The sequence below is a fragment of the Lagenorhynchus albirostris genome, chromosome 3, assembly GCF_949774975.1.
Source record: "Lagenorhynchus albirostris chromosome 3, mLagAlb1.1, whole genome shotgun sequence".
Lineage (NCBI taxonomy): Eukaryota > Metazoa > Chordata > Mammalia > Artiodactyla > Delphinidae > Lagenorhynchus > Lagenorhynchus albirostris.
In genome coordinates this window covers 166,705,797-166,728,854 of record NC_083097.1, presented here as the reverse complement: position 1 = coordinate 166,728,854, position 23,058 = coordinate 166,705,797, and the positions used below count along the sequence as shown (strand labels likewise).

The window sequence follows — 23,058 nt, the reverse complement described above, 5'->3', positions numbered from 1 at the left end:
GAGCCACCCTCCCACTCTGTGCCCACCCAGAGGCGTACCCGGCACCCTCCCCTGAAGGACCCCCTGGGTCGGGCGCTGGTACCCGGCACCCCCAAGCCTCCACCCAGAGGGTACCCGGCACCCTTCCCTGAAGGACCCCCTGGGTCGGGCGCTGGTACCCGGCACCCCCCAGCCTCAGTGTCCGGGCGCTGGTACCCGGCACCCCCCCAGCCTCAGTGTCTGGTTTGAAGCTTTGGATCGACAGGCTTTTCTGAACCGTCTCCACGGTCACCTTGGTATGTTTTGGGTTCTCCAAACAGGCTCGCAACTTTCTGCGGTGGGAACATCAGTGGCCGTCAGCTTACGAGCCCCTGCCCACCGCTGTCCATTTGCTGGTGGACGCTACAGAGACAAGTCCCTTAAACTCAACAAGCTGGAGTCAGGTGGGGCCTCCGTCATTACAGAGAAAAGCAGCCCCCTCTCACGGAGACCGCAACCACTTGCGGTCTCAGCTGGGTTCGCATCTCTGCGGTGTAAGTCACGGGGTCACCCTGCCAGTCCTGATTCCTCAGGTCACGACTTCCGGCCACGGGGGTGGGGGGCTGAGTCTCCACCGGCTTTCTCTGCAGCCACCGACTCCGACTCCATTCCTCCTCCATCACCCCAGTGTTGCTTTATCGCACTTTTGGGCTAACTCCTGTTCCCTCGGTGGTGATGGGGTTTAAGTCCACAGCTGAGCAACGTGGTCAGTCAGGCTTACAATCCCTTTCTTGTTCATTCATCACCCAACATTCGGACGCTGAGAAGCAGCGGTGAACAAGGGTGACGTCCCAGCTCTCGAGGAGACACGGGTGGTTGTCGAGAAGACAGGCGACGGACAAGCAAACAGAGAACGGGGTGACGGGCAATGGAAGAAAATCCAGGCGCAGGGGACAGAGGACGAGAAGGGGGACGCTATTTCACTCGGGAGGTCTGCAGGCTTCTCTGAGGATGACCGGGCCACAGGGCTCCCTGGGGAACGATGCTCCAGGCAGGGGAGGGCAGTGCAGAGGCCCTGAGGCCAGCAGGCCAGGGCAGAGCACGAGGATGGTGATGGGAACAGGGAGTGACCAGGCCAGCAGCCGGCCGAGGGGTCGGGAAACGCTCCGATAAGAGCCAGACAGTCAATAGCCTTCTGCTCGTCACTGCTCAACGCTGCTGAGGATCTGTAAACGAGCGGGCCTGGCCTCACGCCGATAGCATTTATCTGCACAGCCAGGTGGACGGCAACCTGAGCCCTGGGCCGCAGCCGGCTGGCGGGCTGTGCTGCACGGCCTGCAGGCAGAGAACAGCTGATCGCCTCCGTTGAACAGAACGCTCCATTTCCACGTGTTTACCGCTGAGTGGGACCGGAACTCCGCCGAAGGGCTTCTCTGGGTGAGCGCAGCCCAGGTTTCCTGGCCAGGCAGGGATCCCCGCTCCCGCTCGCCCAGGTGAGAGGTGCAGCGTGGGGACAGCCTTCCCGCGCGATCCTGACTACACCGCTCCCCGGCCTCCTGGGCCCCGCGTGGCTGCACGCAAGTCTGATGCTGCTCTGGTTCCTGGCCTGCGGCGGGACCCGCTGTTTTCTCCCTGGAAGCCTTTACGATCCTTTCTTATCCTAGGTGTCTGAACGTCACAGTGAGGCTGGGAAGCTCATCCACTGGGCGGGGAACCCGGCAGCTCTCGGAAACTTGGGCCGTTAGTTATTATTTTCTTTCCCTCCGTTTTCTCTCTCTTAAAAAAAAAAAATTCCTATCAGCTGGCTAGTAAACAGCCGGGATTGATCCTTTCATGTCTTTCTCCTTCTCTCTTCGTTTTCTTTCATGGGTTCTCTTTCTCACATTCTTTTTTCTTTCTCCATATGTTTTTCTCTCTCACGTTTACTTTCTGTGACGGTTAGTTTTCTGTGTCAGTGATGGGCAGTGATTCAGTCAAACATCAGTCTAGGCGTCGCCATGGTTCCCGTCCACCATCCCTCGAGTTGAGGTGGAGAAGCTCAGCCTCCACACTGGGGGTGGGCCTCACCTAGTCAGCAGAGGGGCCTTGGGAGCAAAACCGAGGTTTCCCTGAGGAGGAAGGGGTCCCCACCTGCGGACGGCGGCATCTGCTCCCCCCACTTGAGCGTCCAGCCCGTCAGTCCCTGCTACAGACTTTGGACGTGCTGGCCCCGCGATCATGCCTGCCCGTCCCCTGAAATAAATCTCCTTACATTCACACACACACACACACACACACACCCCTAACTCACTATAATACAGTTACATACATCGTTTTAAAACACGTCCACCTAACCCTCGCCCAGGACCACCCTGTGGGGAGCCGACGCCCGTCCCTGCCCCCTGCTTGTACTTGGCAGTGAGGGGCTAAAGGCTCACGTCGCGTCCTGTTTTCACCCTGCTGCTGTCCTAGCTGGCCCCTCGCACCACGATTCCCCACCTGGTTCTCATCTCCCACCTGCTGCTACCTGCGCTCCTGTTCTCTCTGGATTCTTCCTTTACCTCACTCCGTGGGGATGCTCTAGGGGCAGAAACAAAGGCTCGTGCTTGAGCTGCCGTGTCTCTCCAGCAGGTGGGCCCGAGATGACGGTTTCTGTCTGCAGGAGCCTTTGTAACCCAGTTTTAGGCCCCAGGGGGCTCTGGGCCTGCCCCGGGAGCCCCCAGGAGTGAGGCCCACAGGCTGGTCTGCGTCTCTGGGCCTTGGCCTCCCTCCCAGGCCTGGAGCTCTCTGGGAGATCAAGGGCCCACCTACCTGTAGAAGGACCATTTCAGCAGGAACTGCCGCGCAGCCTTCGGGAAGCGGGGGCTGCCCGCGTGCTGCTTCAGGACCTGGGTGACTACGTTGTCCAGCCAGCTGGCCCACTGGTCCAGGGAGCTCTGCTGCTGCAGGGTCAGCTTGAAGTCCTGCTCCAGACGCTGCACCACGCCCTCCTCGCACTGGCACACCCACGAGGCCTGCTCCTGTAGGGCGCGGGCAGGCGAGGGCCGGGTCAGGACGGAGCGACAGCGACATCTCCCGGGCGCGGCCCTGGGCCGGACACACACAAGCACAGACACCTGCTGCTCTCGACCTTTTCCAACTGCGAACTCGGCACCCGCTTCATGGGGCAGAGACGGATGGCCATCCAGAGGGAACCTGCCCGGCTTCCAAGGGCCTAAATCCAGGCTCCCTGCATCCTAGGCCCAGGCTGTACCACGTCTTCGCGTTGCGTTATTTCTAAGCGGCCAGTCCTCTGTGTGCGTGTTTCTGTTTATTCGGTGGATAAACTCAGGGCCTACACTAGACGTAAACACAGCAGCGGGACTCCCCTGACGGCGGCTGCGCTCTCCTAAGCCCAGAGGAGAGAGCCGTGAACGTGGCAGTGGGAAGGCAAATTTTTAATGAAAATGGGCCAAGGCGTCGTCCCAGAGCCTGGAGGCCAGGGGGACGATCACGCAGCGGAGCCCGGGGGTCCCTGAGGACTGTGGGTGCCTCAACCCCGACCCTTTTCATGCAACAGGAGCGTGGGCCGGGCCCGGCTGCGGGGCCGGCTTTGCGGTGGGCTGAGTCTGGTGGTCTGCGCATTTTTCTAGCGGGTGGAAGCCGGCTCCGCGTGCCCCGGTCCCAGGCCGCGGGGAGGCGCGCGGGAGAGTCACCTGCACGTTGGCGAAGTCCACGCGGTTGAGGTCGCTCAGCATCTGGCTGATCTGCGCCGTGTTCTGCAGCACTGCCCGGGCCGCCTGCGCCAGGTGGTTGAGCGACGTGTAGCGCCGCAGGGTCTGTGCGAAGGCGCCGACCACGCCGACCTGGGGCCCGGGAAGGTGTGAGGCTAAGCCCGTCTGCCTCTCTTCTCAGGGGCGTGGCGGCGGAGGGACCAGGGGAGAGCTGTTCTGGCAGGGGAGAGGGACCCGCCCTCCGGACAGTCTCAGAGACCCCGAAGTTGAGAATCAGTGAGGGACACGGGCGTCACCAACGCGTGGAGTGGCATCTACGGCGGACGCCACGGCACAGCACAGCGTGGCCAGGCCCTGGCTGCTAGGATCCCTCTGGCTCTCTGGGAGGGACGGTAAAAATACCGATTCCCAGGCACCACTGGATCGGACGTTGCGAGGTGTGGCCTGGAAATCTGCGCTTTTGAACAGCGACCCAGCCGGTTCCTAAGCGTCCCGACGTTTTACACTCACTGGTCTAACCAGTCAATTCCAGCTTGTGGGGAGCAGGCAGGCGGGATGCCCAGATCTGGCCCCGCCTGTCTGAGGCCGTGAGAATGCTCTCGGGAAGGGAATGGGATCGCCTCTTTTCCACAGGTAGGCCTGATGGCCATGTTTTACATTCTGATCTGTGGCCGAGACGCTAGCAGTAAGGGTGACCACAAAGAGGTTAAATCCCCCTCCTATGACGAGCAGAGCAACACTCGATCTGCTCTGAATCCACCCAAAAGTATCACAGCAAAGACATCTTCTGTCGGGCGCTCCCAGCCAGCACCTGCCCTCCACCAGCAGCAGCCCTGGGCCTTCCTGGAAGGACCACTGACCCTCAGGACACACAGCAGCAGCCCCCTTTCTCTGGGGCCCAGCGGTCCTCCAGTTCCCTGGGGGCAGAGGGACAGGAGCCCCCTCCCTTCACAGCACAGCGGGGCCCGAGGGGGCCCCAGGCTGGAGCCTCTGCCCTCCCCCCCCACCCCGCAGCGTGGTCTGGAGGCCCAGACCCCAACCCCGACTGTTACCTTGGTCTGGATGACCTGCTGTGGGAAGTCGCTCATGGCGTTCGTCAACCAGCCTTCCAAGCTCTTGGCAAAATTGCGGATGGCCTGTGTCAGGGTACCTGGGGGACACGAGTATTAACGGTGAGAAAGGCAGTCTTGCCCGTCAGAATCAGCTCACGTGTAAGAGGTGCACACATGCCGTGGAAATGACCACCCACCGAGAACAAGCAACACAGAGGAGAAGAGATGGTGAGAATTTAGGGCACTTAGTGACGGAGGTGCTGAGTAGGAACTGGGGCCAGCGCCGTTGGTCTCTGCTCGTCTACCTGTCTATGCTGGCAGTTCTCACCTGGGGTGATCCTGACCCCAGGGGACACTGGGCCATGTTTGGGGACATCATGGTTGTCACACTGGGGCGGCTCCTGGCATAGAGGGGATGGGGCCACAGTGCCCAGGATCGCCCCCCGGAGACGGACCCACCCCGATGTCACTGGGCTGAGTGGAGGGGGGAGACCCTGACACACACACGTGCATGGAAACATATTCTACCAACTTCCAAATTTATTTTGAGATGGCTTGCAATAAGAAATACATTTTTTTGAAAAAAGAAAACCACCCCTAGTGTTATAAAAGGAAATATACCCAATCTCAAACCTTAATACACAGACTCTAAAAGCACACTACACTGAACAGTCTCCAGGCTGGCAAGGCCAAAGGAGAACTGCAACGGTTTTGCCGTTTCCCATTTTCTGGCAAAAAAACGCAGCAGACCAGGTCATCAAAAAGATGGAGGTTCCCCAGCGCTAACAGGCACGGATGTTAACAGGCAGCCGTTCCGGAAGAGCGAGGCTCAGCGCCCAGCCTCCTCGCCCTCACGAGGTCGGGACTCGCGTCCTGGGGGCCCAAGGGACAGCCCCTAGGTAGGGGGCCCCCTGGTGGCGGGTGTTGTCACCACCTCCGGAGGCCACAAGGGCGGGTGGGGGCAGAGGCCCTGGGAGGGTCCCCACGGCCCGCATCAGCCCCAGACGGGTGTAGCCATCAAGGGCCACCATCTCCTTTTCTCTCCCTTCCTCAGTCAAGGCCGCTGGAATCTGGAGAAGGTCTGAAGAATCCACCCCTTCATGCTGCAGACTCACAGTGCTGGGAGGAAGCCGAGCTCAGCGTCAGATCAGCTGGGGAAGCGGGTTAGAACCCGACTCAGCCCCCGCCCCCCGAGGCTGTCCCGCGACCTCGGCTGGCCTCCACTCTGGGAGTCTCCTCTGGGGAGGTCGCGGGCAGGGGTGTGGGGAGGGGGCGCTTACTGGGCACGGGCCGCAGCACGTCTGGGATGAGGATCTCCACCAGCGCCTGGTACAGGATGTGGTCGCAGGTCCTCATCCACCTGAGCACGGGGTCGCACTTGCACAAAGATACCAGCTTGTCCTTGGGGAGGACGGCGCCCTCCGGCTCCTCGTCGCTGCGGGGGACGGGGTCACGGGGGACACAGGTGAGCCGTCAGCCCGGGGCCTGCTCTCGCGGGATAAGCCGAGTGAGGCTGCAGGACCACCTGGGGCAGGCAAGCTCCCTGCCCCGGGGTCACCCCTGAGATCCTCGCCGAACAAAGGGAAATGCCATACGAGTCGCACACCAAGTCAGAGGAAAGACCACACGTGCGTGAGGGGGTCTGAGCGCTGATTCTTGAAAAGCTGGTGCATTTGTGGGTGTCAGCAGGAGACGGTCTGCAGGGCAAACCCAGGCCCCGTGAAACTGAGGCCTGTCTGGGGGCTGACGGGCAGTACCTGGTAGGTAGAGAGGCAGGGCCGTCGCTGGAGGAGGCTTTAGAATTCCAGAAGGAAAGCCACAGCTTCTCAACGTAGTGGAACTGGAGGTTCATCACGACATCTAACGTGGCCTAGGAATAAACACGGCTGGATAAACACTCCGCTGCACTCACACCACGTGGCTGCCATCAGACTGTGCCAAGCAAGCGGCCGGGATACGGGCTGCAGCGGGGCCTTTCCAAACCCAGACAGACCACGAGAGGGGATGGGAGTGAACGAAGGAAGATTCCATCTACCCCCGGCCAGAGGGAGGGGGGGCCAGTCCTGTCTGCTCCTTGTCACCGGCGGGGACACCCAGTGATGCTCTGGCGCTGGCCTCGCGCAGCCGACCGAGGCGCCCACCGGAGCCCCCAGGGCCCGGGCTCGGGGTTCGGGGGGCAGTCACCTCGCAGTGCCGCCGGTAGGCCAGCTGAAGGGCCTTGATGTCGTGCAGCGTGATATTCTCCTGCAGCAGGACACTGCCCAGGTCGGGCGCCGGGAACTCCGGAAAGACGTGGGACACATCTGTGGCGGGGTGGGGGGGAACGAGGGGGCAGGTCAGCAGGGCTGGGGACACCGGCCGTACGTGTTGGTGACCCCATGCCAGCCCTGGCTCCTCTCACACCACACAACCCCTAAGCTTTGGTTTTCTCAGGTGCAGGGAGGGGACAACATCGTCAGCTCCCGGTGGCGCACAAAGCACAGGGCCTGGGCCTGGCACACATCGTGCACTCCATCCCCCCAGCACTGGGGGCGCCCAGGTGGGTGACAGCGTCTCCAGAAGACCCAACAGGGGAGGGTTCAGTCGGGGCTCAAAGATACACTGAAGTACACGGAGGCCACCCACGTCTTTAGCGTATCCCGTCACTCCGGGGCGGGGACGGTGCCAGTTGGGGAGGGGCTCTCCCAGGGAGGGGCCCGGCTCAGCTGAAAGTACAGCCAGTCCTCGTTCCGACGGGCATTTCATTTTACTTATTTTCTTTCAGTTTAGTACATTTTATATTTTAATTTTTGGGCCGAGCCACGCGGCTTGTGGGACCTTAGTTCCCCGATCAGGGATCAAACCTGTGCCTCCTTGCTGTGCAAGTGTGGAGTCCTAACCACTGGACCACCAGGGAATTCCCCTTATTTACTTATTTTTGTGATGGTCACTTTAATCCATTATTTTTGGATTAATATCCATTAATTTGGGAGGAACATGCTGATTATTCTAAAGTCTCAGGGATTCCACAAAGAGGGTTTATCTAGAACTTTCTACGTAATTGAAAAGGTGATATACAAGAAGACTGTCTGAAGCATCCCTGTAGATGCTGCTGGTGCCGAAACCCAGCCCCAGCGGTGCCGAGTGGTCCCAGAGCCTTGCCAGCAGGCCCTGCGCCGGGGTGGGGGGCTCACCGATGTACTGCTGGTGGTGCTGGCTTTGGGCAGCCATGGCCTGCTCAGGTGTGCTGTGCAGGCTGCCGTGCGAGCCGCTCTCCCCAAGGCTGTCCGTCTTCTGGGCTGGCCGGTACCTGGGCAGGGAACACGTGTGCCACCATGAGGCCTTAACAGCACTGCCCAGAAGGGGCCCAAGGAGTGGAGGATGGAGCAGGATTTGGTTTGGGGTGTGTGTGTAATTTTCTAAAACTTGTGGTCAAACAGAAAACACAAAATTTACCATTAAAATGGTACTTCTAAGTGCACAGCTCAGTGGCATTAAATACATTCACACTGTCGGCCAACCATCCCCACGATCATCTCCAGAACTTTCTCATCTTCCCAAACTGAAACTCTGTCCCCATGAAACACGGACCCCCCCTTCTCCTCCCCCAGCCCCTGGCCCCCACCATCTACTTCCTGTCTCTATGGATGTGACTCCTCTAGGGACCTCACGTAAGTGGGATCAGACAGTATTTGTCCTTTTGTGTCTGGCTTATTTCACTGAGCATCACGTCCTCTGGGTTCATCCATGTTGTAGTGTGTGTCTGAATCTCCTTCCTCTTGAAGGCTCAATACCACTCCACTGTATGGATGGACCACATTTGTTTATCCACTCATCTGCTGATGGACACCCGGGTTGCCATTACATGTATATATTCTAACACTTCTCTCTTAGAAGACAAGTGAACTTCTTTACATAGAGTCCCAAACGTCTTACTATTATGTGATCTCAAAGCACATCCTGAGACTTTTATTTTGCCCTGAGCTAGAAAGCAGTGGACAGCCTGTCCAGGCAGCAAACTGAGAAACGTAACAAGAGAAGGGCTTCCTGGGATGACTTGCTTGAGCCCTGAGGGATGCGCATGCCAGGTGGGATGGGTGCGAGGGACCCAGCCTGAGCTGGGGGTGCCTTTACTTGTGGGATGTAGGGCCAGGCTCCCTGGGAGGAGGGAGGACGCCGCTCAGAGGTATGTGGACCACCTGACTTTGTGGGGGTGGGTGGCTCTAAGTGTCAATGGCACAAGCCTGCGGCCCGAACCCCACAACGGAAGCTACAGAGTCCTTGTCTGTGGACGATCAGGTACAGGATGGACTCCTGGTCCCGGAGAATGTTCCAGGCTCTCTCCTGCGACCTCCAATTCCCGTGATCGGCCATGTGGTTGGGAGTCACTGGGACCCCTTAGAGCAGCTAAAATGGGGTGTCAGCCACGCAGCTCAGCTGAGGCACGAAGGTGCCACGTGGAAGACAGTGGGGTGCATCCCTGCCCTGGAGGAGAATGGACCCCGGAGAGGGGCCGGGGACAGAGGCGGGCAGAGGGGTGAGTGGAAGGGGCCAGGGAGCTGGTATTCGAGTGGGGCCCTGAACGGGGCGTCTCCAACTAGGGCTGCAGAGCACCATTTCTGCCCCCCGTTTTGAAAATAAAGTTTGACGGCCACAGGGCCACACCCGTTGCCTTAACCTGGTCTGTGAAGGCTTTCACGCTACACGGGCAGAGCTGAAGGGTCTCCACAGATAGTGTCTGCCTGCGAAGCTGAAGATATGTGCTCTCTGGCCCTTTACAGAAAAAGTGTGCTGAGCCCTGCCTTAAAAGATGAGTAGGTCTGTGAGGCAGAGAACATTCCAGAAAATGACCAGGCCCTTCCAGCCATCAGATCCAAAGGTCAGGAGGAAGCAGCAACTTAAGTGTATAAGCTTCTTTCTCCTGGCTTCTGGGGTTATGTTCAGTGTTCTCTCTCTTTCTTTGAAGACAGAGAGGAAAAATCAAAGATCTGTGATTCTAACTCTATGGCATTCAGGAAAAGGCAAAAACTACGGAGCCAGTAAAAAAACATCGGCGCTCGCCGGAGGTTGGCGGGGAGGAGGGACCAACAGGAGGAACAGGGAGCGTTTTTAGGGCAGTGAAACTACTCTGTACCATCCTCTAATAGTGGATACAGGTCATCGCACCTTTGTCCAGAGCTACAGAGTGTACGACACAGAGAGTGAACCCTAATGTCGGCTATGGACTTCGGGTGACAAGAACGGGTCTATGTGGGTTCATCAACTGTAACAGAGGCACAACACTGGAGGCCGGGGTGTGGGGGGGCACGTGGGAAATCTCTGCACCTTCCACTCACTTCTGTTGTGACCCTGAAACTGCCCGTGTCCTGCTGGCCTCACTCCACGCCAGGTGCAAGTGAAAGGCAGGGCTCTCCTAGGACGCCGAGATGGGGGCGAATGTGAACTGGTTTTCTCCACTCCATCCATGTTTCATCCATTTCCAGGTTGTGGTCAATGGTCGAGAAACCCCTCTCCCTCCGTTCCTGCTAGTGAAACCTCTCAGTGGGCTGGCTGATCCTTGGGCCGGCCGGGCAGCTCACCCACCTGGGCTTCTGATGCACAGGCTGCTGCCGCATGGCCATGTACTGCGTGTCCTCCTGCAGCCGGTTCAGGGGCGAGTCTGGCTTCAGACGGATCCCGTAGTAATGATACTTGGAGTTGCCCCTAGGAACCAAACATCTGGGGTCAGCTCTCTTTGCAGATGTCCTAAACCGCAAGACAGGGCTCTTTCCCCGCCCTTCTCCCTGGGCTCTCGGGGCCAGTGTTCCCTGGACCGTGTGGGAAACGTTCATGGGCTGTCCCGTGGTCAGAGAGGTTCAGGAAATTCTGTAACGACTTCCCCCTCTGGGAGACTCCCCTCTTGTTTTTTAGTGTGATAAAGGCTCTGAGAAGTCCTGCAGTAAAAAAGCCAGTTCAACTTTGTTTAACCCAGCATGGTCTAATAATAGCAATAATCATACTTGTTATTATAATAAACAATAATAATACTTATCATTATAATAAATAATACTTATAATAAATAATCATACTTATTATTATAATAAATAATAATAATAATTACTATTATTAACTCTCCCCCCTTCCAATCATCTAATAACACGTTTTACAAATGGTACAGTTTGGGAAACACTACCTTATTTTATTATGGGAGAAATGATGCTCAAAGGGTTTTAAATAATTTCTTTAAGGAAACAGGTCAGAAGGGGCTCCTCTGGAGGGAAGGACAGACACGCGGCCTTGCAAACACCCCCAGCTCACGGGCTGCCATTTTCCCTGAGCTGGCAACATGGACAAGCCGGGAAGCCTGGGTCCTTCCCAGGTGAGGTGCGAGCTGAACTGGTGCTCGGAGGGAGAAAGCGGGGAGGATGGGCCTCAATTCTGAGGCCAGCATCTGGGACCCTATGAAGGTGGAGGCCCCAGGAGCCATCTGGAAAGGCCCCAGGGCAGCGGTGGCCGTGTCCCCAGAGGTCATGGACTCCTCCTCCCTGCCCCCCTCTGGCTGCCCATGTTTTGTTAACGATGTCCTCCGTCAGGGATCCCAAGGTGGCAGAGAACTCTCCTGGTCCCGTCCTTTAAGACACCCAGCATGCCCGCTTCTGGGAGGGGGTGAGTGAACGCCGAGACCCACGTGTGTGCGCCTTCATCCAGGGCACGTGGCGAACCCGGCCGGCCACAGGTCAAAGCCATGCAAGATGATCTCACGTGTGGGCCAAGCCCCCCGCTTTGAACAGAGCGAGGCCGTCTTTTCCTAGTGGGAGGAGCCAAACGCTACTGCCGGGGTCGGGGGTGGAGGGAGAAAGATCCCCGCCCGTGAGGGTCCCCGGCCGCTGTCTGCCAAGAGCAGCCCAGAGTGGATCGGTCCAGGCACAGAAAAAGCATCAAGACAATGGTAAATCCAACTCGACTAGACAATCCAGAGGCTGCTATTTAAAAAGCCTGCATGGCCAGGACACGGAAGCAACCTAAGTGTCCATCGACAGATGAATGGATAAAGAAGATTGGCACATATATACAATGGAACATCACTCAGCCATAAAAAGAAATGAAACTGAACGATTTGTAGTGAGGTGGATGGACCTAGAGGCTGTCATACAGAGTGAAGTAAGTCAGAAAGAGAAAAACAAATACCGTATGTAACACATATATATGGAATCTAAAAACAAAGGTCATGAAGAACCTAGGGGCAGGACAGGAATAAAGACGCAGACGTAGAGAATGGACTTGAGGACACGGGGAGGGGGAAGGATAAGCTGGGACGAAGTGAGAGAGTGGCATGGACATATACACACTACCAAATGTAAAATAGATAGCTAGTGGGAAGCAGCCGCATAGCATAGGGAGATCAGCTCGGTGCTTTGTGACCATCTAGAGGGGTGGGATAGGGAGGGTGGGAGGGAGGGAGATGCAAGAGGGAGGAGATATGGGGATATATGTATAGCTGATTCACTTTGTTATAAAGCAGAAACTAACACACCACTGTAAAGCAATTATACTCCAATAAAGATGTTAAACAATAAATAAATAAATAAAATAAAAAGCCTGCTATGGAAAATGTCAAACGAAGGGAGAGAGCCTAGGTGAAGCGAAGGGAGAGAGCGGAGGTGAAGCCCGTGTCCCATCACCAGGAGAGAAGCGATCACGGCCCACGGGTGGCCAGGCTGGGCCCAGGCTGCCACCAATTCAGGGCAACTCCAGGTGCACCCGGAGCCGCGGACGTCAGGACGTGCCAGGAGGGGGGGAGCCTCACGTTCTCCCGAAGCTCGATGTCTGTATAAGGGAAGAGGAGGGTGGGGGGGCGGGTGCAAGGGCTGCCAGACACCCTCACCGACCCACCTGGTACCCAGCCGCCGCGTCCTCAAGCCCATGAACACGGAGCGGATCAGCTTCCCAAAGGAGGCCGCGTTCACGGGGTCCAGCTTGTGTTCCTGGCAGTGGCGAAGGTAGTGGTTGTAGAGCGAACTTCTGGGGAGACTCACGCCTTCTGCGGTTTCGTAATTATCCAAGAGCCACTGGAGCTGGATGGACAAGATAGGCCGGATGCTGACGTGGACGCACCGACAGCATCACACGCCTTCTGTCCTCCGACACGACGGGGAAACTCACCTCTACTGTCACAGATTCAGGTTCAATTTGGGGCACGTTCATTACTTAATAGCTTCTTTTCACTTGTTTGTTTATTCCTTCGATTTCTAGCCAAGCTTTCAGGTTCCTTGACTTAATTTACAAAAACCTGCCCGTGATGGAGACTGAAACCCCCAGAGGCCTCGCACACCAAATGCTTCCTAAACCTACGGGGATGGAGCTGATCTGAGCACACGGGAAAGGAAGACGAAGAAAAACCCCACGACCCATCCGCATGGCGCCCCGCGTTAAGGTAATACCACCGCAGTCCCTGTACTCAGGACCGAGAAGAAAACAAACGGGAAACTGAATAAAAGACCGAAAGGCTCGTGTGCCAGGTTTTGTGCTCAGGCCAACGGCAGGGAAGAGATCCAAGGCCGAAGTCGAGGCCCCCAGAGGTCAGCACTGACTCAGAACCGTCCACACAGAGAGCTCAGTTCCCACACCAAGGGAGGCTGAACCCCCCCGCCCACTTTGCACCCACTGCAGAGCGCCCCAAAGGCTGCGGTTTGATCCTGGCTTCGAGACGGTTCCCCAACGGAGGGAGGTCTGGATTTGGAAGAGTGAGCCCGGGAACGACGCCAGAGGCAGGATCCCGCATCAGGATGGGGATGGGGCTCCCTGCTGCCGGGGCCCCTGTCCTCTGTGCTCCCACACCCTCTGTCCTTCTCCCTGGGAGATCGCCGCCCTACCCCCCTACCCCCAGCCCCCTCTGGTGCTCGGCCCTGCAATCCAGGTCGTGGCCCTGCCCAGACTTATAAGCCCGCAGGCTGTGAAGTCTGCTCGCGTCGCCCTTTTAGACACGTTTCGGAATGGTTTTAACATGCAAAGAGGTAGAGAGAACAGACTCCTGAACTCCTGCTTCAACAATCACCACCTCAGGGCCCATTTTACTTCCTCTAAGCCCCACACACTGCCTCTGCAGTATCTCAGTTTAAACTCATTTTTAGTGGAGTATAGTTGCTTTACAATGTTTTTGTTTGTTTGTTCGTTTGGGGCCACGCCTCGCAGCATAAAGAACTTCCCCGACCAGGGATCAAACCCGTGTCTACTGCAGCGGCAGCGCGGAGCCTTAACCACTGGACCGCCAGGGAGGCCCCCTCCTGCCATTTTAAAGTGAACCTGACGTGCCTTCGTTTCCTCCCTGGGGACTCCCGGCTCTAACGTGGACCCGAGTGAGAGGCGGGTGGTGGGGTCAGCTGGTGGCAGGGATGCTAGAATAGGGAGAGTTTCAGAGGCAGAGGGTGGGCCTGGGCTGGATGTGCAGGATGAAGGTGGGGAAAAGGTCAAAGGTCCAGGTGAAGGGGCCCTGGGGGACTGACAGAGCAGAGGGTCCTATAACACAGCGCTCCCCAACCTTTTTGGCACCAGGGGCCGATTCTGGAAGACAATTCTTCCATAGATTGTGGGGGGGAGGGGGGAGGGTTCAGGCGGGATGGTGGGGAGCGCTGGGCAGCAGCAGGTGTAGCTTCACTCGCTCCCCTGCCGCTCACTTCCTGCCGTGCGCCCCGTTCTTAACAGGCCGTGGACCAGTGACCCCTGCTCTAACGGAGAGACAGCCCTCTGGCCTCCAGAAGGGCTGGGTAATGGGTTCTGCTTTGGGGAGGTGGGGGAGGAGTGCTGGGCTGGCATCCAGGGTGGAGGTCGGGACCAGATGTATCAATGCGACACCAAGGAGCCCAGAGCCCGGTCTGTGCGGGTGGGGCCGAGGAGGGGTGTGTGAGGCGTAGCGTCGAGGCCTGGGGTCAGGTGCTGCCCCGGGGAGAGCTGCAGCGGGCCCTCCCCGGGCGCCCTGCAGATGAGGTATCTGCCAACCACCTCCTCACTGAGGGACCAGCCCAGCTGCCGATCCGAGCAGCAGGTTGGAACCAGGGGTCGCCGGCCCTCCCGTCACCACGAAGCCTGCCTCCTGCAGCCCTGGGTGCACGGGAACAGCTGTCCACTCATCTGTCCATGTGCTGTGGGATGTCATGTGCTGGCTGCGCCCGTGACCCCGCAGGGGGATCCCACCCCCACCAGTGGGTGAAGGGGGGGGCAGTTACCACGGGGATGCGGGGAGGAGGAGGCAGCAGCCAGAGGCTGAGGGAAACAGGAAAGGGTTCTTCAGTTCCCCCTTTGGGAAAGAACATCACGGTTTCTACTTTCCATCAAGTCACCTAGATATATAATTTTCAAACTTTCCTTAAATGTGCTTTTTCTACACAAAGGTGGCAGAGCACCCCCCCTTCTCTCTCCAAGGCTTTGCTCCGGCCCACGGCTCCCACCCTTAGGGGCCGTCTCCTTGGCGCCCCTTGTTCTGACCCCTCCTGTCCCACCAGCTACAAGCCTTCCCACAGCAGCCTCACCAGCCACAGGGGGGAACTGGGTTCTGTCTGTCGCCCCGCTGTCTAGCTGCAATTGGCTCAGGATCCAGGATCCAGGTGAGGAAGGGCTGGTATTTGCTGGCCCCTGAGCCCCAAGGTTTTCCAGAGCACTGCTCGCCGACACAAGCATTCATTTTCCATCGCTTGTCTCCCTGCTGAAACGGGAGCTGAAACGGGAGCTCCAGGAAGTAGAGACAGAACCGGGTCTGCCCACGTTTGCACCCCGTGAAGATGCCTCAAGAAATGCTGATGGAGAGGAGGAGGGGTCCCGCAGAGCGGAGGGGCCCCCAGCATGAGGAGAGCCGACAGCCTCTGGATGTGCAAGCAGGAGGCTCTTCCTGTCTCTGCCGCCCTGGCTGGGGAGCATAGGCTGCTTCTAGGGGAGTCCTCTGTGGGAGGGAGAAGCCGGGACCAGGGGCCCAAATGTCTCAGGGTCTGAGCGCCCGGGGGGGGGGGTCCTCAGGAGGATCCTCAGGCCGCGAGGTGGAGGCCTGGGAGGGGCCCCGGACCAGGTCCTGAGAGATGGAGGCTGAGACCCCGCCCGGCACCTGACATGACTGGCCCAACGTGAGAAGGAGGGTTTGGGAAATAAGATGATGGCTTCTGCTCCTGACCACCTGGGCCAAATCCCAAGAATTACACGGAAAGCACACTTCCTTGCGGGTGACTACGTGGACACCGACACCAAGGATGTGTGGTTAACTCCCCCCTGAGTAGAGGTAAGCACAGAGCGAACAGATGCCACCAGCAGCCTCCGAAGCAATAATGGGTTCACTTCCACCCTCTCCGGCGACGAGAGGTGACCCGGAAGGGAGGCTGACGGGCGCTGGAGGGCGGTCTACGGGCTCCGTGAAGGCAGAGCCTCCCCTGTAGGCTGAGCGAGCGCCGGCGGGGTCTGCGCTCACGCACTCCTGACGCCGCTACCTGGTGTCATCCCGACCGGCTGAGCATCGCACGTCAGTGACACTAGGTGAACGGCAGGCCCATCTCCCCACCACACAGCCCCGCCTCGCCCGCGGCAGACTGACCGGGTGTGACGGTAGGGAGGCTGTGGCCATGGTGGGTGGGGGGGGAAAAGTGGTCTGATTCCGGATGGTTCTGAAGGCCAAGGGGCATCAGATGCGGGCTGTGGGCGGAGGAGGGGGCACAAGGATGAGCCTCCAGCAGGACGGCGCTGCCCTGGATGAGCCAGGAAGGTGGCGGGAGGTGCAGGGTCTGCTGTGGGGTGGGGGCGGGGGGCGGTCAGGGCTTGGCCCGCTGCGCCTCCAGGCCGGCAGGCGCCCTTGGAGGCTCAAGGGTGGAGCTGACGGGAGAGGCCCAGCCTCGACGCCCACTGGGAAAGAGCCTTTCCCTCCAGGAGACCAGGCGGGGTCGTTGAGGTGGTGAGGGGGCCGGGGAAACTCCAAACAACAGCAGTCCAAGCGCGACCACTGCCGGAGGCCTTCGCTGCCATAATCTGGAGCAACTCCTAGGCAGAGCACCCAGCCCATGAAGCTGCCACAGCCCGTCGCCAGCCCGGACTGCAGGGCACGGCTCTGTCACTACACCACCACCTGAAGGCTAAATCATCTCTGACAATTTATGTTTCTTGATTTAAAAAAAAAAAAAGGTCATACAATCTGAATACGATCCACCTAAAAGCAGGTCCTTCTCCCAGGGGCTGGAAATAGTAGTTTATGTGCAGTAAGCAGCGGCCACCTCTGCAGGGACCCATGATGGGGGTCCCTGAGTCAGCAGGGGCTGGGGGCCTCTCCCGATAGACCCGGGACAGCAGACGGGCAGGCCTGGCTGGCGTGGCTGCACCCACACGCCACAGTGACACCCTGGTGAGGGACGGCACCTCCATTCCCAGCTCAACTTTCTCTGCCTCCTTCCTCCAAAACAGTCATCCCTCGTTTCCTGCCACCAAATCATGCGTTCCCCTGTTTTAAAGATGGCTCGGGGCCCACCTCTTCCCTCAGGGGCTCCCACACCAAGGCTGGAAGGTCCCTTCAACCCTCAGACACCCTGGTCCGAGTCCCGAGGGCAGCCTGGGGAGCTGGGGTGACCCTGATGTCGGGTTGGGTCTGGAAGGCACAGCCCAGCCTTCCTGGGCTCTGGGCATCTCGCCACCCGGCACCAGGCTCTCCTGCCCGGGCGCGGGGACTGCAGCCGGTGGTGCCCAGGGACAACTGTCTCAGGTGAGCGCGGCCAACTAGGACCACGAAGGGCTCTGCAGGACACAAGGCCGTCTGTCGCCAGGACACACCCTAGCTCTCTCCCCGCCCTCCCTGCCCAGACAAGCTCCTGGCCGGCTGACCGCAGCACGTGGGGCCGACTCTTTACCGAGATCTTCTTTCTATCCCCTTTGAGTCGCCAAGCCTCAGATCCTACTTCTTACGGCTCCCAATGGGAGAAAACGACTTAACAAATCGCCAGAAGGAAAACGGACACAGGGAGGATCTTCCTGCTCAGAAACTAAACTCAGGAACGGAAGCTGGTTTTGGAGGAGCAGCCAAGGCAAGCCCGCCTCCCGGAGGAAAAGCGTTAGAAAGCCAGAGGCATCCCTGCAGCCAGAGACTGAGGCTCATGCGTTTCACACAGACATTTTAAACTTCCCGCGGATACGCCGCCGGCCTGGGGTCCGCACCCATCCTGCCTTCCTCATGGCTCTCTGGGGCTGCCCTAGCGCCTGGCCTCGCAGGCTGTGCCGTGGCCACGTCTGCTCGAGATCTGAAGAACTCTGGTCCCCGAGCAGAGAATGCTGTCTTGCAGACTTCCTACACGCTCCGCTCTAAGGCTGCAGCTTCCCTTCTCCAGACCTTCCCACCAGGTGACATCATCCGGCAGTGATGGACAACAGGGTGGCCATGACCCACCTAGCCTGGGGCCTGATGGACTTTTGTTTTTCCTTCGAGACAGCCGGGATGAGGCTGCTCTTCCTCCAGTGACCAGCGCTCTGAGGCTCCGCCAATGGGCTGGAGGTGCTGGCCACGCCTGTGCCCCCCGACAAACCCAGAACCTCCTGGAGCTTTCCCTAGTGGGCTTCCTGGCCCCGCAGCCCGAATCACTCACTTTGAATGTTGGCCAGTATGAAAGTCTTGCTGGGGTCACAGCTGGGATCGGGTCCAACTAAAGGGGACTTCTTTTCTTTGATGTTTTAATTCTCAAAAGGATGCCAATCCCAACCCAAGTGCTTGAGAAAAGCTGCCAGAAGTGCGCTCAGAACTCCTGCGGCCTGTCCCACCTCCAAACTGCCGAACAAAGTTCCAGTCAAGTGAAAGCCGCATTGAGGGCGTTTGGAGAAGTAAGGGGAAAAGGGAGGAGTGGGGGGGGGGGCGCGACAGGAGCTTTCCCTCCTCAACGGTCCCCAGAAGCCGAGTCCCTGCACTGTCATCTCTGCCAGCCCCGTCCTGCCACTCAAAGCCACCCAGAGGCAAAGACCTTTGCGCCCTCCTGGCCTTGGGGCCTATGATCACGTGGTGTCCCCAGCAGAGAAAGGTCTTATGCAGCTAAAATCAATAGGAATTAGTTGCTTTGCCCTTTTGTCAAATTACCAATCTTTTTTTATTTTCCAAAAGCTGATCACAGGAGAATTAGCTAAGAACGCTTATGGCACCCCCAATCCGGCGTCATCTTTTGGTTGTGGCCTGTCTGAGTACGAATTTATTTACAACGCTTACCCTCTGCCAGGCATGGTGGGGAGGACGTTACATACACTAAGCAGTTTAATCCCTGTTCCCCCCAAGGAGGGAGGCGCTGTCACCCCACTTTCACAAAGGAAGAGCCTGCCTTAATTTCCCTTCGCTGTGGAAGGACGTTTTTGCCGAGTGTAGAAGTCTAGATGGGTTCCCCCCTCTGCACCTTTTCGGCACTTTAAAGGTGTCAACTCACTGCTTTTTTTTTTTCGGCCGTACCGCGCGGCTTGCGGGATCTCCGTTCCCTGAACCAGGGACTGAACCAGGGTCATGGCAGTGAAAGCCTGGAATCCTAACCGTTGGGCCACCGGGGAACTCCCTGTTTGTTTTTAAAATGCCTATGAAGGTGACAAGCAGAGCAGGGCAGACCAGCAGGTTGACACACACTTACATGACTGTTGAGTAAACCGCTTTTGTGTGATGTGATCCCTTCGCTTTTTTGGAGGTTTTCAATCGCCATTTCAAGCTAAAGAAAATGTGCGCAGAAACAAAACAAAACAAAATGGAAAAAAAAAACAAAAACGAAATCAGATGGTTAGCATTAGCCAAGATTGGTTTGTATTAATATCCAAATAAAGATCCGAGCGCCTACAAGATAGAGAGCAGGCTGGACGCAGGCGGGGCGTGGGGGGTGGGCGGGGGCAATGGGTTAGGTCGGGGGCTGAAGCCTCAGCAGGAGCGTTGCTTCATCACGTGCAGAGGAGCCCAGGAGCCCGTCAGACACCAGCAGCAGATGGGGTCCTACTGTCTACACTGGCAGCTGAGTTTTAACACGTCTGCATGTGCACATGCACAACGGGAATGCTTAGTCACTGCCTAAGTTCAAGTGTAAGCAAAGCCAGCACGATAACCGCCTGCTGCTCCCCAAACCCATCGTCTGCACTGGGAGAATCAGAGGACCACAGACCCGGGGACAGGTGGTGGCACTGGCTTCCCGGCCAGCCTGCCCTGTCGCAAAGCCCAGGGTCTCCCAGCTGGAGGGCTTTGGGAAAATACCAGGAGGCCACGACCCCAGCCCTGCCACTGGGAGGCGCAGGACCCTGGGGCCCCGGAGATGAGACAGCTCACAGAGGGGTCCTCCTGGGGGAGGGCCTCTGAGATGGGTCCTCAGACCTCACGGAAGCGAGGGCTGAGGGGCCATGGCAGGTCTATGCAAAGGAAGAGACACCCGGCCGAGTGTGGCAACCACCACATCTGAGCCCGACTTGTACATGAAAAATGCAAACATAAGCTCTGCTGGAGGCAGTGACCCTTAAACATCCAGGGGAGGCAAAGACCACAGAGACGATTCTGTAAAAAGCAGGCCCAACACTTTCAGAAAGTGCAGCTGGACCACTTCCCCAGAGCTGAGTTCAGGAACGAGGGGTTTCTGCTTCGCCCCCCACCTCTTCTGACCACTGTTGAGAACACCTACTCTCGCCACTGCTATTCAACACTGTACTGGAAATTCTAGCCAGGGTCATTAGGCCACAGAAGAAAATAAAAGGCATCCACAGAGGAAAGGAAGAAGCAAAACTACCTCTATTTGCAGATAGCATGATCTTAAATATGGAAAGGATCTCCCCAAAAACTATCAGCACCAGGGTTGCAAGATACAAGATCAATATACAAAAGTCAATTATATTTCTAAATAATGAACGATATGAAAATGAAATGGAGAAAACAATCCCATTTGCAATAATATCAGAGAGAATAAAATACCTAGGAATAAATTTAACCAAGGAGGTGAAATACTTGTACACTGAAAAAACTATGAAACACTGTTGAGAGAAATTAAAGACGACCCAAACAAACAGAAAGACGTCCTACGTTCATGGATTGGAAGACTTACTATTAAGATGGTAATACTGTCCTAATTGATCCGTAGACTCAATGCAGTCTCTATCAAAATTCTCTACAAAGCTTCCAGCTGCCTTTTCAAATGGACAAGTTGATCTTAAAATTCATATGGCATTGCAAGGGACCCCAAATAACCAAAACAATCTCGAAAAGGAAGTACCAGGTCGAAGACTCACAAGTTCCCATTTCAAAACTGATTATAAAGTTACAGGAACCACAACAGTGCAGTACTGGGATAGGACAGACATACAGATCAATGGGATAGAATTGAGAGTCCAGAAATAAACCCATACATCTAGGGTCAACTGATTTTCAATAAGGGTGTTTAGACCAGTTAATGGAGAAAGAATACACTCTTCAACAAACGGTGCTGGGATGAATAGATAGTCACGTGCAAAAGAATGAAGCAGGACCCTTACCTCACAGCATATACAAAAATCCACTCCAAAGGGATCAAAGAACTACATGCAAGAGCTAAAACTATAAAACTCTTAGAGGAAAACATGAGGTAATCACATAAAATAAGGTTATCTCCATGACCTTGGATTTGGGAATAGAATCTTAGATATGACACCAAAAGCACAAACAAAAAATAAAAGATAAAAACTTTTAAAAAAGATATATTGGACTTCATCAAAATTAAAAACTTCTGTATGTCAAAGGACACTATAAAGAGAGTGAAGAGACAACCCACGGAATGGGAGAACATATTTGCAAATCATGTATCTAATAAGGGTCTTATATCCAGAATATTATAAAGAACTATGGAGACTCAACAACAAAATGATAAAATGACACAATTAAAAAATGAGCAATGAACACCACATTGTTAATCAGCTATGCTCCAATATAAAATAAAAAGTTTTAAAAAATGGGCAAAGGCCTGGAATAGGCATGTCTCCAATAAGCACATAAAAAGATGCTCAACATCATTAGTCATTAGGGAGACACAAACTAAAGCCACAGTGAGGTACCACTTCACACCCACTAGGTTGGCTATTAAGAGAAAAAAGAAAAGTAACAAGCGTCAGTGAGGATGTGGAGAAACTCGAACCCTCCTCAGTTGCTGGTGGGACTGAAAAATGGTTCAGCTACCGTGGCAAACAGCTGTTAAAATATAAACTCAGTTAAACCACATGACCCAGCAATTTCACTCTACCCAAGATAGTTGAAAACAGGTGTTCAAACAAAAACTTGCTCGTAGCAGCCTGATTCATAACGGCAAAAAAAGCAGAAAAATACAAATGTCAGTCACTGATGAATGGATAAACAAGATATGGTCCATACGTACAATTGAATATTATTCATCTCTAAAAAGGAATGAAGTTTTGACATATGTTACAATGTGGATGAACCTTGAAAACATGATGCTCAGTGAGAGAAGCCAATCACAAAAGGCCACGTGTTGAGTGATTCCATTTGTATGAAACGTCCAAAAACAGGCAAATCCAGAGACAGAGAGCAGATTAGTTGCCCCGGGGCTGAAGGAGGAGGGAATGGGAGGTGACTACTAACTGGTACAGGGTTCCTTTGGGGGTGATGAGAATGTTCTGGAACTCGACAGGGTAATGGTTACAGAACATTGTGAATGTACCAAATGCCACTGAATTACATGATTAAAATGGTGCATTTTATGTTATGTGAATTTTACCTCAATAAAAACTATACAACTAATTAAAAAGAACTTTAGTCTTTCTTGCAATTTGAATGGATCTTTCACCCACATGCACGGTTTTGTAACAACATGCACTGGTCACTTGGAAAATATTGGTTCACTGAGTTTGCAGATCTTCCAAATGTTGATACATTTCATCACACGGTATTGAAAAAAGTCACACTGGTTAATATCACTACCAACAACTTCGGCAAGATACCAGTTTCCCAAAATTCTGTTTTTTTGGTTTGAGAACATATTGACAATAAAACCTGTCGTGTTTTCCTCGATATGTCAAGCTCACAACCGTTCAGTTTTGAGAAAATGTGTACCAAATCTTCGAGTCTGAATAATCATAATTTGTCTGTCATCCTTTTCAGGAAAAATAGCGTTTCATGAAAAAAGTAGCTCGTTCTGCTCACAAGCCATTTGCCCGTGAGCTTTTCCTCAAGACTGTCATCGTATTTGGGGAAGAAGCAGAAGCACTTTTCGTCACACAGAATATTAAGTGTTCTCGAGGATTGAGATTTAATAAAATTAATAATTTTTACTGCTTCGTCAGGGAATTCTTGAGTGAAACTAGCATTTGGTATTTCTTTTCTTTTCTTTTCTTTTTTTTTTTTTTTTTACTGTGCGTGCATGACGGTGAGGATTACAGTGACTTCTAGAGACTCTGATGTGTCC

The 23,058-nt window shown here is 55.5% G+C and overlaps 1 protein-coding gene across 10 annotated transcripts in view; it reads right to left on the bottom strand.

Moving 5' to 3' along the window:
* RFX2 (regulatory factor X2) overlaps nucleotides 1-23,058 on the bottom strand; it is a 94,203-nt gene that overhangs the window by 5,465 nt on the left and 65,680 nt on the right. For 4 of the 10 annotated variants that reach the window (XM_060145431.1, XM_060145430.1, XM_060145432.1 and 1 more), the window contains exons 6-15: nucleotides 19,273-19,347; nucleotides 12,554-12,735; nucleotides 10,265-10,384; nucleotides 7,876-7,991; nucleotides 6,887-7,005; nucleotides 6,460-6,572; nucleotides 5,983-6,137; nucleotides 4,703-4,800; nucleotides 3,633-3,782; nucleotides 2,749-2,957 (exon numbers count right to left, since the gene is read on the bottom strand). In XM_060145431.1, the coding sequence (XP_060001414.1) occupies nucleotides 2,749-2,957; nucleotides 3,633-3,782; nucleotides 4,703-4,800; nucleotides 5,983-6,137; nucleotides 6,460-6,572; nucleotides 6,887-7,005; nucleotides 7,876-7,991; nucleotides 10,265-10,384; nucleotides 12,554-12,735; nucleotides 19,273-19,347 (1,337 nt within the window). Of the gene's footprint in view, nucleotides 1-216; nucleotides 2,026-2,748; nucleotides 2,958-3,632; nucleotides 3,783-4,702; nucleotides 4,801-5,982; nucleotides 6,138-6,459; nucleotides 6,573-6,886; nucleotides 7,006-7,875; nucleotides 7,992-10,264; nucleotides 10,385-12,553; nucleotides 12,736-19,272; nucleotides 19,348-23,058 lie in introns of those variants that run through there. The other 6 variants (XM_060145435.1, XM_060145433.1, XM_060145434.1 and 3 more) reach the window with 4 other exon arrangements.